Source organism: Metarhizium album, assembly GCF_000804445.1.
Source record: "Metarhizium album ARSEF 1941 chromosome Unknown scaffold_26, whole genome shotgun sequence".
Classification (NCBI taxonomy): Eukaryota; Fungi; Ascomycota; class Sordariomycetes; order Hypocreales; family Clavicipitaceae; genus Metarhizium; species Metarhizium album.
The window spans coordinates 21532-33989 of record NW_024467600.1 but is presented as its reverse complement, the minus strand read 5'-3'; the positions used below and the strand labels follow the sequence as shown (position 1 = coordinate 33989).

Below are 12458 nucleotides of genomic sequence, written 5' to 3'. Positions count from 1 at the left end.
AAAGTGAATGACGATAGTCGGCAACGATGGCAAAGCACGGAAGAATATGGTACGTAGTAGCAGCAACCGGTCTTGACCTATGTGTACCTAAGCAGGTACTCAAGTAAATACTGCTTGGCAGCACGGACGGTTCTAGAGCAGGTTGAGGTGATGCGAAGAGAACTGATCATGCCGTGTCAGCCAGCCAAGTAAGTATCAATAACGGCTCTGTACGCAGTATAACTAACTGGCTAGGTCCAGGTACCCAGGTACGTACCGGGTAGATATACCAATATAACTACCACTTACCTACAAGTACCTACCTACCTAGTGCTTGGGGTAGTCGTTTTCTGATCCATGGTCGGCATTCAAGCCGGGTGTGCGGAATGGAATGGAATGGAATGGCGTGCGTCGCGTTTGCTACTCGGGCACTCGGGAGGCGGGACGCAGGGAGTATCTGATCTGGAGGTCCCCTTTGCGTTCAAGTTTGGACGAAACTATTCGACTGCAATAGCCCAGAGGCAGGCACCCAGGTGAAGGAGAAAACGGGCAGGGAACAGTCGGACGAGGCGGAACCCGGATGGACCAAGAGCAGGAACTTGGACATGGACGTGGAGGGAGGCATGGAGGGGGAGCGTGTGGACAGTCGAGGAAACATCAAGGCAATCTGATTAATCGCCTGAAGAGCTGCGGCCGCTGTGTCACTCGGCAACAAGCAGCCAAGTGGTCTGGTGCCGGCGTCCGCAGTCAAGGCAGCTCCAAATGAACCAACTCGGTATCCCCCCATCGCCATACATCATAAGTTACATGCATATTACATACATGGATGGAAGCCACCGCCTGGATAATTTCAATGTGGAGGCGCCGAGCGCTCGAATGCCCAACGTTCAACTGTCTCCGCATGCAGCGCGTGAACAGCTACTCAAGTACTGAGATACCTGAGCCGAGGGTGAAGAATCAAGATGAGGAGTTGACGTGAACGGACTCGGGAGGAGAGGAGGAGCAGGACAGGCGAGGCGATTTCTGGATGCTTTCTGGTCGCCGTCTGATGGCCTCCATGGGCCCTCCCCAGGCCCCCAGGCCAGGCCACAGGTGCCCCGAGTCTGGTGCCACCAGTCACCAGTCACCCACTGCCTCCCTCCCTGCCGCCCTCCCTGCCTCCCTGCTTAAGTACCCAGGTAACAAGGTAAGGTCAGTAAGCACTTAACAGCAGGTCCATACTGGCAGTTCAGCAACCAGACAGACCAGCCCCCCCCCCCAACGGCACTTCTTCTCCTTCCCTTCCTTATGATCGCGTCAAAGGCACAGAAAAAGCGCGATTCAGTCGCTGGAATCCATGCTACAGCGCGACAGGCAAGTGAACAGCCCTCAGAGCCCCGACTGCCCGGTGTTTCCTCTCGCTTCTCGTGCAACGGTTGCTGACGGCTCGTCTGTCAGGCTTGAGGAGGTGCGTTGCCTTGATTCCGCGACCACGGCAAGGGGCGCGCATAAGACGGGCACGCCCCGATCACCCATGAGCAGCAGCAGGCGGCCAACTTCTCCCCCGCCAACACGCAACAATGATACCGTTCAGTGCGAGGGCCTCACGGTCGGCCTCGCGATATTCGAGCCCTGCGCAGCCGAATGGAGGAGCTGTGAGCAAGCCGCTGGAGGTGTCACGGAGTTCCGCAAATGAAGGATCGCGGTCCTTCATGCAGCGATGGCTGGAGCCCTCTGTCCAGAGCAAGCCAAGCTTCGAGGAGGCAGGGCTGGTGCGTGGTGGAGTTTTGGAGAACATGGCCCCCCTGGGAGCACTGCCCAAGGCCAAGAAGGCGACTGGCGAGAACGGGGTGCCCACCAGGAAAATCATATTGAAGACTTCGAGTACGCATCCGCCAAAGAAGCCGGCGGGACAGGACGCGCTGGCCCAGGATGACGGCCACGCTGGGAGGGCCGCGTCTCCGGCCGCGTCACCGCCGGCCTCTCCCCTGTTGCCCCCTGCACCCGCCAACAAGAGGAAGCCGCTGGCTGCAAAGGCAAAGGAAGACGAGGCAGACGACGAGGAATATGACCCAAAGGGCGATTCCCGTCGGAGGCGCTCCCGCAGAGTGTCACTACCTGTGAAGAGGACCACGACGGCCGCTACCACGGCGGCGCAACCGCCGACTTCTCGGGAACGCAGGAGCTCCACAAGCATCGTGCTGAAGCCAGCAACGCCCGTCAAGCGTCAAGCTCGAGGTGAGCCGGAAAAGCAGGGACTGACGGACAAGGTGGTCGAGGCAGCCGTGGACGAAGCGCTGAAGCACTGTCGCTACCCAACCGCATGGGCCCTCAAGACGCTCTACGAGGAGAAGAGCGGGGATCGAGACTTTGTGGCCATGATCCAAGACGTCTTCAGCCAGACCGCCGACAAGGAAACCATGGACGAGTTTTTCAAGCAGATGGAGGAGAGAAAGCGACAAGGAAAGCAGGACAACCGAGGGTGCTATTTCTTCGTGCCCCCGGCCATGAGCAGCAGCAGATCGACACCGCGCAAACCCGTGGCCGCGCCGTACGCGCATCTCATCCACGAGCCGGGGGAACTGCCCCGGGAGGGCACGACACGGGCCGCCAAGAAGGCCAAGGTGTCGCACGGCGATGCTGGGCTTGGGACGTCGCCGGTGAAAGGGGCCGGGGCAGCAGCTGCCGGCACTGGCAGGACGGAGAGGGCGACTCCGACTACGAAAATCATCAGGGTGAGGACGCCAGCGTGGCGGAAACGCGCGCGACGAGACTCGGGGTCCAGCGACTCATCTCTCTCGACGACAGTGAGCATGTCGTCGCCCGAGGTGAGGGCGAGCGGCCTCGGCAGCCCCAGCGCGCTTGTCCGGCCAGCAGCAGGCCGGGGAGACGGGCGAGGGGACGGACGAGGAGCAAGAGAAGCGAGAGGAGGCACCGTCGCGGCCCCTAGCACCACCACCACCACCGCGTCGACCACGTCGACCGGCGAGGCCACTGGGGCCAAATCCCAGACTGTGCCAAAACCCCAGCCAATCACCACCCGCGGCAAGTCGGCCGCCTCCAGCAAACAGGTCGTGTCCAACTCGTACCGATCCAACTCTCCCACCCTTCCCAACGCAAGTCGCTCGCGCGCTCACCAGTCTCCGTCTTCTCTTGCCGACGATGCCAGCATGCCTGGCCGGGTTTCAGCTGCAGAGCTCTTCCCCAACCTCAAGCTCAAGCCTGCAGAAAAGTCGGCCTCGGTCTCAGCCACCACGGACGCGGAGATTGACGTCCCGGCCCGCATGCCGGAGGAGGACGAGGAATCATGCTGGGACCGTCGACGGACTGCACGGAGGGCTACCAACAACTTCAGTCCCCAGGAGAGCGCCGTCCGGGTCCCCGATGCGGAACGCGGGACGACGCCTGCGAGGACGACGAGGCGGACGCGCCAGTCTCTTGCGGCCTCTGTCACCGCGAGGGCTACTCGCTCGGCCAGCAAGCGTCCCAGTGACGACGCGGAGAGGACGGTCTCGCCCATTGCCTTGTCCTTGACCGGGGACGGAAGTTCTACCGTGCCATCTCGAGCCGCCACGCCAACGTCGCTGCGGCCCGCCAAGAAGCAGAGGACGGGACTGCGCGTCAAATCATCGTGGGTTTGCCCCTTCCCCCTTCGCCCCTTGGACGCGCAATAGATGACTGCTCGACGGAGGGGCCACGGCCTCCCGGGCTCGGACTCTGAGTGTACGCAACGGTCTTTTGGTAGGGGGGAGGCGGCGGTGCTGAGTGCGCCTCGGGTCTGCGCGCGCGCTCCTCTTGCTCCCCGTCCCGGGGGCTCGAGGCCCGCGCGAGGTTTGCAAGGACGCAGCCGCGCTCAGCTCGACAATCCCACCTGCGACCGCAGCGCTGCAGAGCGAGCGAGGAGACGGTCGCGTCGGCTCCGAGGACCTCGACGCAGGTTCATCCCGACGCGCAACCCCGAAGCGAGAACCGTGACTAACGTGTTGGTTGCTTGCAGGCCGGTCAAGAAGAAGGGAGGTGCCGCAGGCGTGCCGCGGCCGCCTCAAGAGCTGAATGCTTCGTCACTGAACGGTCTCGCCCCCAAGGACCCGGTACGTCACGGTTTTGTTTTGTGTTGTTTTGTTTTGCTTGTCCGCAGCAGCACGAGGTGGAATCCTGCCTGCCCGGATGGACGGACGATGGACGACCCGCCGCACAAACGAGGCCGTGCTGACCAAGACCCCGTCTCACAGAACGCGGACAATGATGAATACTGCTCGGCATGCGGAAACACGGGCGACGTCGTGTGCTGCGATGGCTGCCCGCGCTCCTTCCACTTTGAGTGTGTCGACATGGTTCAGTCCGACCATCTGCCCGACGAGTGGTATTGCAACGAGTGTCTCGTCCGACGATACCCCTCACGCGTGCCTGTTCACAAGGGCATCTTCGGGAGCGCCCTCAACAATCTGGAAAAGAGCATCCCCCGGGCATTCAGCCTGCCTAGGCGCGTGCAGAACCGCTTCGAGGGGGTGAGGGCCGGTGCCGACGGCGACTACGAGGAGGTCGTGAGCAACAAGACGACGAGGTTGGTCGGTCCCTTTACCCTCGCCCGGCTGTCTTTTTATGGTTGTCACCATCATCATCGTCGTCGTCGTCATGGTCATTTATTTACACCACGCACTGTGGCACCGTGGCTAACGAAAATTCTCAGGAAGCGAAACGGCACAGACGAGCCCGACTTCTTCAAGCAGCGAGAGGATGGACAGGCCGTCTTGTGCCATTGCTGCCAAAGGCCGGCAACTCACATCAGGTCCATCGTCCCCTGCAGCGCGTGCTCGTTCTATTGGCACATTGACTGTCTGGATCCGCCGCTCGCGGTGCCACCTGTTCTCAAGACCTGGCGCTGTCCCGCCCACGTGGACGACATCCTCATCGAGGTCCCCAGTCTCGCTCCCGCTCATCGCTTCCGCAAGGTCAGGGGCAACCAGACGGTGACGCCCGCATTTGCCCGTGGCCTGAAGAACAATGGCCACATTGAGATCGACTGGACCGATGAACCCGACGAACCCGACTTGTCCGGCTGGCCCGACCATCGCTCCTTTGGACGGACGTACAGGCTTCCCGCCAAAGGCGTGGTTCTCGACTTCATCCAACAGTGAGTTGCGTCCCATGCACGTCCTTGGCTTGACCATCGATGCGTTGCTCATGTCCAGGTCCCCATGTCGGGTCCATCCATCCACTGCGCAACTCACCACGATTCTAACCCGGCGGCGTGCCACAGGTTGAGGAACAAGGGGGCCGGGTACGGTCCTCGACAGAACGAGTCCAAGCTCATTCCCTGTCCAACCCTCCCGGACCGTGGCGACTCCACGAGCCCACTGCCCGGCTCTGCTTTGGATCGCCGCCTGCACGAGATGCAAGTGTCTCTGAACCTGATCAGTCTCCAGCAGCATCGATCAGATGCGGTAGACCAGCTCACGGCTGCTCTCTTGGTAGGTGCCCCGGCGTGCCGCCCTTCCCGCTGGTTGAGCCGACGACGACGCTGACAATGGGGGGATCCGCCAAGGCCTCCGCCGACGATAACATGCTCGCCCTCATGGCCAAAGGCAACGCCGCCAACTTTGCCTCTGGGCGCCTCACGGCCGCCGACCGCCTCGGTCTTCGTGCCATGCTCGCCCAAATGGACGCCATGAGCGCGCGGGTCAGAAAAGTCCTGGCAGGCGACACGTGCACACCCGCACCGCAGCCCATCAAGGCAGAGGCCAGTTCCCCCGTTACCGAGTCGACAATGGGCCTCAACGACCCTCGTGCAGAGAAGATGGACCCTTGCATGCCCGTCACCGAACCAACGCCGCCCTCCACCGTCGATCACGGAGAAGGCACCATGGATCTTGATTAGGAATCGGAACAATACGACAACGGCAACCCCACAGTCCGCCTTGAGCCGCCGCTCTCCGTGCACGCACACTCACGCTTATATCTATGACGATGCGCTTTTATAAAGACGGAAAGCGAGGATTTGAAGAAATATCCTTAATATAACCGCCCTTTAAACCACCACACACACAGCAACCTGTTCATCTATCTTGCTGTCATTCATGCATCTCTTTGTCCTTGACATACACGCCTCTTGTTGCCAAAGTGGCACATCCTTGTCCATGTACTAGATTTTTTTTAACTTTTTTTTACGTCTTTTTTTTTTTCCCAGACAGCATTCAGAATGAGGAGCGAGTAGGGAGGAAGGCGTGTGGGGACGGACGTCTGGAAGGACGAAGGAAGCCTCGTCTGACCTGACCATGTGTATCAATTTTTTTTCCATGGTTCTGTTTCTTCATCTTCATCTTCTTTTCTTGGGTCGTGTTTGTTAGGAATAAGACTAGCGAGTGGAATGGGGGGGGCAAAGTTCATGGTTGTTGGTGCATGGTATAGCTCCGTCTTCAGCTTGTTTTTATCCCATAAAATGATCCATCATCCCCTTCCTTGCCTTGACTGCATCACCTGTGCCGGCGGTGTACCGTGGGTCGCTGGACAAGTGTATATGCTAGACTGCCGATGCTATAGCTTACTCCTGCGTCTCCCGGATGTGAGTGGCCTCTAGTACATGTATATGAAGGGAAACGAACGCTTCTTGTCATCCATCATGCGTGGCACTCAAAACGCAAAACGTGCAAGAGGCGGACAGAGACGAGTAAAAAGAAATAAAAAAAAGGTCAAACCATCAGACAACCACAGAGCGCAACAGAACTACCAAGGTCGACAGAGGTCCCTATCCTGCCAAGCGACACAGCCGGCAGATACATCCATCTTGTTTCGCCGCTCCTGTCTTGCACGATGCCCTCCCTCCCTTTCTTCCCGTCAACAAGTCGTCATCTCCTCTGACACGACAGGACTCATCCACTGTACGACCACATAGTATAGGCAGGCGGCAAATGAATGCACAAGCAAATGACGCAGACACAGACATCAAAAATTTAGTCCAGAAAAAGACACGGCCGAGGAAGGGGAAAAAAAAAAAAGGAGTAAAACTTCGAATTGACGCATGATTTTCATGTTAAATCCAGGGAGGCGTGACAGATACAAGATACCAGCGATCTCGTCGGGGCCTTCGGCGCAAATACGAATGTGAGAGACCTGCCCGACACATTCTATTTCGCCCTCGGGCTGAGAACAAGAAAGAGCTTGCGAGCTAACAATGAAATATGGAATGCAGCCCCCATTGCCGGAATCCGTCCAGAGCGGGCTGGTTTAACTGCAGCGTCTTGACCGCCCCAACGCTTGGGCATAGTCTACCGAGTTTGAAACCTTCAACTCCACCGATCAACTTTTGACAAGCCAGGTGTTGTCTGATGCACAGACAAAAGAAAAAAAAAACAAAGGACAGGGGAACCGGTGCCCTGGGCTCAGAAAACTTGATTTTTTCCCCTCATCTCTATCAACGTGAGTTAGTACCTTTATCAAGACGGATTGAACGGGTTGACTGGACACGTACGCGACCACCACGTCGATTGCTACTCTGGTCTTGCGGCATGTACGCCATGCTTTGAATACCACCCACATTCCCATAGCCGTATCCGCCGACTCCTACCCCAAAGCCTGGAGGCGCATAAGGCGGCTGGCCGGTTGGTATCTGAGGGGGCATCTGAGATGCCGGGGGCTGAATGGGGCTTCCATTGGCCAAACTTGGCTGACGATACTGATCAACAGCCGGAGCCGGGGTGGTGCCATAAGTCGTGTACGGACCCTGCATTGTCGGATAATTGTACGCCATCTGCGGCGTCGGTCGGTTCAACATGTTCTGTGGGTACTGGAGCTGCGGCAAGCTCACGGCCGGCGCCATGGGACCTGCTGGGGTGCCGGCATACATTATGCCTTGCCCGTACGGCTGGAATGAAGAAGCAACACTGGGGTCGGCATTGTCGCTTATTTGACTGCCATAGCCCGTCTCTAGACCCGCTGCGGTAGTCTGGGCGTTGAGAGGGTTGTAGAATGGTTGATTGTTGGACTGTCCGCCTTGGGCATGCTGGCCATTTATATTGGCTCTGTTGCTGGCTTGTCGAGAAGTTGGCCTCTGTCGGCCATCGGAAGTGCCACTGTTTTCGCGAGAGGGAGCCGCTCTAGTGGACAAACCAACCTCGTCCATCAGTCGTTTGTATCCCTGGTTAGGCTGAGCCTTGACCCTGACGAGAACTGTTTTGACGTTTTCTATGACTTGAGTCCGGACATTCTCGTCAAAGAAAGCGGTCGTCAGGACCTTGAAGATCAGCGTGGCACCGCAGTTGGGGTCGTGAAGAATGGCCTCGAGAACATGGTCATTGGGCGAAAAGAAAAGCGCCTTGAGGATGATGTCTCGAGCCTCCGGTTCCGACTTCTGGTTGATGATCTTGAGAACAGTGACATAAGCCACCTTGTGTGTGCAAAGGTAAACCAGATGGGGAACCAGGCGCGGGGCCAACACTGTGCGCTTTTTTGGGAACGCGCAAGAATCCAGGAAGAACGTCAACAGCAACGCACTGTTCGAGTTCGTTGCAAGCTGCGCGCTGTGTATGGCAGTGGCGGCGGAGACAACCATGTCTTGAGCCCTTGTGCCGAGTTTGGATTCCAAACATCCTCTCACGGCCCTAGCACTGCAGCGGCCTTGGGCGATTTCCCACATGCGGCTGACGACGCCTTCGAAGAAGAAGTCGTTGTACGGAGGCCCCCAGTTCAAACAACCCTGGAGTACATAGTTGCCGTATTGGTCAAGGAACAGCGGCACTGTGTATGGCTTGAGGTGCTCAACAATCGTCGTCTTCTGCTCGTGCGTTTTGCAGACGGCAATGATCTTCTGCGCTGCCCAGGTACCGTTCTTGTGTACTCCTATTTCGGCCAAGTGCGGCGCAATCTCTGCAAGCATGGCATCTCGAACCTGGTCAGAGCAGTGTTCGAACAACTTTTGAACAACAGTGTTGCCAAGGTAATCCGACGAGAGTTCCGCAATCTCGGGAAGCATGTCGACGGCGATGTTCTCTATCTCGGGCTTCGACAGGAGTTGATTATCTATACGCTTTCGTATGTCTCTGAGTTTCGGGGCGTCATGAACTCTTGTGTGGGTGGGCTCGCGGATGGGAGGAATCTCTTCGACATAAGCTGTGTAGTGTATCGCGGACTGGACATACTGTGAAACGGCTGCCTTGTCTTCATCTGTTGCTCCGAACTGCGTCACAATCTCCATGATGTCTTCCGCTAAATCAGTCATGGGTGGTACTGTGGGGGTGGAAGTTTCCCCATTAGCCGTCAAGGCGCCATCGGCAGCAGCCGCGATTCCAGCTGGTCCGCTGGCATTGTCCTCGCCCTTGACAAACGGGTCGGGGCTGGGAGATGGATATGCGCCGTCATGACCCGGGGTATTAGATGCTGAGGGTGGCTTGGCGAAATTGATCCGAATGGGCCCAGCACCGGGGAATATCTCCTTGCCGTTCATGGAAGCCTTTGCTGCTACCGAGCTTTCTACTCTCTCGAAGTTGACAAAGCCACAGTTCTTGTGCGTGAGTACACGAGCTGACGAAATCGGGCCGTGACATTTGAACATTTCAATCAGAGTCGACGTGGTGGTCGATGTCGGAATACCACCGAGCCACAACGCACTGGTGGGACCTTCCAACCCTTGTTCCTCCGCAGTGAGAAGACCAGCGTTAAGACTGTTGGACCTGCCAAGATTTATGCCTGCAATTGCCTGAGTGAGGTCATCGTATTCCTTTCCGTCTTGCAAACGAATATCCGTGGGAGCAACCGATGTGGGGATTCCGACGTTGGTAGGGAGGTGAGCCCGGGACAGCCGGTTGCCAGGAGCTTCCAGAACTCCAGCAGTCCGAGCGCGGGGGCGCGTGGCGGTGGCCTGGTTTACGAATGCTTGAACAGCTAGGTTATGACTGTGAATTGCGGCGTTGGTGGCGGCCAATTGATCCTGAAGAGCGACATATTGGCTCTCCATGGGCAAGCTGTCGACTTCGTAGTCATCGTCCTCATCGGCGTACCTGTCCTTATTGTTGACGGAATATGACCTGAAGCGGTTAGACTGCCTGGTAAAATCCAAGTTGGCCAAGTACGGTGTCGCCAACTGGGCACGAGGAGGTTGAGGGGTTTCAGCAAGACCGAGATAGTCCAATGTGCGCATATGCACATCAGAGTCACCGCCGCCTTCCTTGGAGAACTGCGATTGGGAAGGTGAACTAGGTCCGTTGGAGCCAACACTTGCAATGCTCGCCAGAGTTGACCCTCGCTCACGACCAACACCAGCAGGATTCCAGCTACTGAAGATGGAGGGGCCGAAGGGTGAGGTCGTGCCGGGGAGTGTACTGAACTGGCTACGCTGCGGCATAGACCCGGCACGAAGCCGAGAAAGAAGTGCAGAGCCACCAGTGGCACTGTCGGGGTGGTCTAGGTTTGGAGAGGGAGATTTTCCGAACGGGCTTTGTGACGGAGTAACTCGGGCAGATTTGGCGGCCAGTCCTGGGATGTTCAAAAGGCCGTTGACTGGACCGCCGGGCAGTCGAGACGGAACTGTGCCGGCCCGAGCTCTACCGGTGTGAGGCAGACTTTCAGGAGTCGGAAGAGGGGTAAAGTCAGGAAAGCCGTCGGTGGGAGACTCGGGAATATTCTCGCGGAGAGGAGTCGAGTTTCCGCTGGTAGGAGGGCCACCCCACGGGTTGAGCGGCAGACCCGGGATGCATTCCTGGGCCCGGATTTCGCGAGCTCTGGTTGCGGGAAGCAAGCTGGTTAGCACAAGTTGGCCGAAAAGACGGCGAGCGAACAAAGACACGCGGGACAGGAAAATAAAAGAAAGGGAGAGATGAAGGCGGCGGCTCGGGGAAAGGCATGTACTTGTGCGTTGCAAAGCCTCGCTTTGCATACACACGAAGCGTGACCACCAACCTTTTGGAAAATAGCCGGCTAGACCCAGCCATGTCGTGCGACGGAGAGCTGGCGCCGGACCGCGCATTGCCCGCCATTATGCCGCTTGAGAGGCCGAAGGGAGATCTCCCAGTGGAGGCAGATGGATCAACTGGGGAGTTACCAGTACCAGGTGACTGAGATCGAGCAGCCTGAGAGGCGGAGTGGTGGGACGAAAAACCGGGTGCCATATGATCTGATCTAGACATCGACATTATCAATTACCTAGTTGGCCTCATGACAATGAGCAGCCGTAGGGTGAGATGGAGGTATAAATGCTCTTTTTTTCTTGTTAAAAGAATCGCGTCGGATGCTGCACGAGCTATAGAGATAGGATGATGACAACGGCCGCCGACGTGTGAAGGAAGTCGTACTCGCGTTCGTCGAAATGGAGGGACCAAAGGACCGATGACGACGAGAGAGAATGCAGCAGAAGTCGGCAGCTGACGAAGGAGACGCAAGGTCTTGAAGGGAGCGGAAGGGGCGCACAAGAAAATAGAAGACACCGGGTGGTCCAGTAGCCAGGTATTACAAGACGGTACTGTGACAACAGACTGGCCGAACGAGACTCGCGGGGATTTTATTGCTTCCAGGGGAACGACCGAGACGACGGACTATGGGCACGCAGCAAGGGATGCTGGGACCAGAAGAAGTGAAATTGCGTTTCTTGACAGGCGGCAGTATAGGGCGGCGGGCGTCGGGCGAGGGGTGTGGAAAGCGGTGACAATAGCTGCAGCACACCTTTGTCAATCAAGTCAAAGATGCGATTGTACACGAAGGCCGGCTGCAACACGACGGCTGTCCGGAGTGCGAGTCTCGGCGAGAAGTGCCACGTGGAGAAGAAAGCGAGGCAGAAATAAAGTTAAAAAACGATCAATATACAGGCCTCATTTGGGATTTGGGGAAGAAGGGGGGAAAGAGGAAGGGGGAAAGGCGGGGGGAAGGGTTTCGGCGGAAGAATGGGATGGAGGATGGAGGAGAGAGAGTCGGGGGGGAAAAAGAGAGGCTGTTGGTGATGATGACAGGGGCCGGTTTCGTGGGCGGTTGAGCAGGACTAGCTAGGACTGGACTGGACGTGGAGGGAGGAGAGGTAACTACTTGGTGTACGGACGTCGACGGCATACCCAGGCAGGTACGGAGTAGTTACCTACTCAAGGACTCAAGGTCTCCGTGGCTTGCGGTTGACTGGGGTCTAGCACAGCTGCGGAGCAGTCCGGTGGCACCTGGGGCCAGCTACGGGACAGACCAACCGCAGACGGCGCACAGCACACAGCAGACTAGAGTGCGATGCCCATGTGCCCGCGCCGTGCAGCACCGGTCTGCCTGCCTGGCAGAGGGCTGTCTCCTAAGTCACTACTTAAGTAAGTAGACTAGACCTGCGAGCTTTCAATGTCGAACGTCGAGAAGCCGAGAGGCTGCAGGCCGCGCAAGTGTGGCCCGGTTTCCACGTTCCAATCTCGAGCATGTACTTACTCCGTAGTGCCCGCACATGCACCTACCAAGTACGGAGTACTTACCAAGTATGCAAGTACGTGGTCTGGTTGTTGCGGAGCGAGTTACTGGGTCCGCAAGCCCGAGCTCAGGCCCCCAAG

The 12458-nt window shown here is 57.7% G+C and overlaps 2 protein-coding genes across 2 annotated transcripts; one reads left to right on the top strand and one right to left on the bottom strand.

The window, feature by feature from the left end:
- Positions 1-1754: 1754 nt before the first annotated feature.
- On the top strand, positions 1755-5836 carry MAM_06976 (Essential subunit of the histone deacetylase Rpd3S complex; the record flags this gene model as incomplete). Its single annotated transcript, XM_040825774.1, has 6 exons — positions 1755-3589; positions 3956-4049; positions 4191-4522; positions 4649-5092; positions 5219-5429; positions 5504-5836. 6 exons carry the CDS (start codon positions 1755-1757, stop codon positions 5834-5836), a joined length of 3249 nt encoding a protein of 1082 aa, XP_040676157.1.
- A 1524-nt stretch (positions 5837-7360) lies between these two features.
- On the bottom strand, positions 7361-11081 carry MAM_06975 (Armadillo-like helical; the record flags this gene model as incomplete). The annotated part of the gene is made up of 3 exons (XM_040825773.1): positions 7361-7366; positions 7427-10670; positions 10849-11081. 3 exons carry the CDS (start codon positions 11079-11081, stop codon positions 7361-7363), a joined length of 3483 nt encoding a protein of 1160 aa, XP_040676156.1.
- Between the last annotated feature and the right edge of the window lie 1377 nt (positions 11082-12458).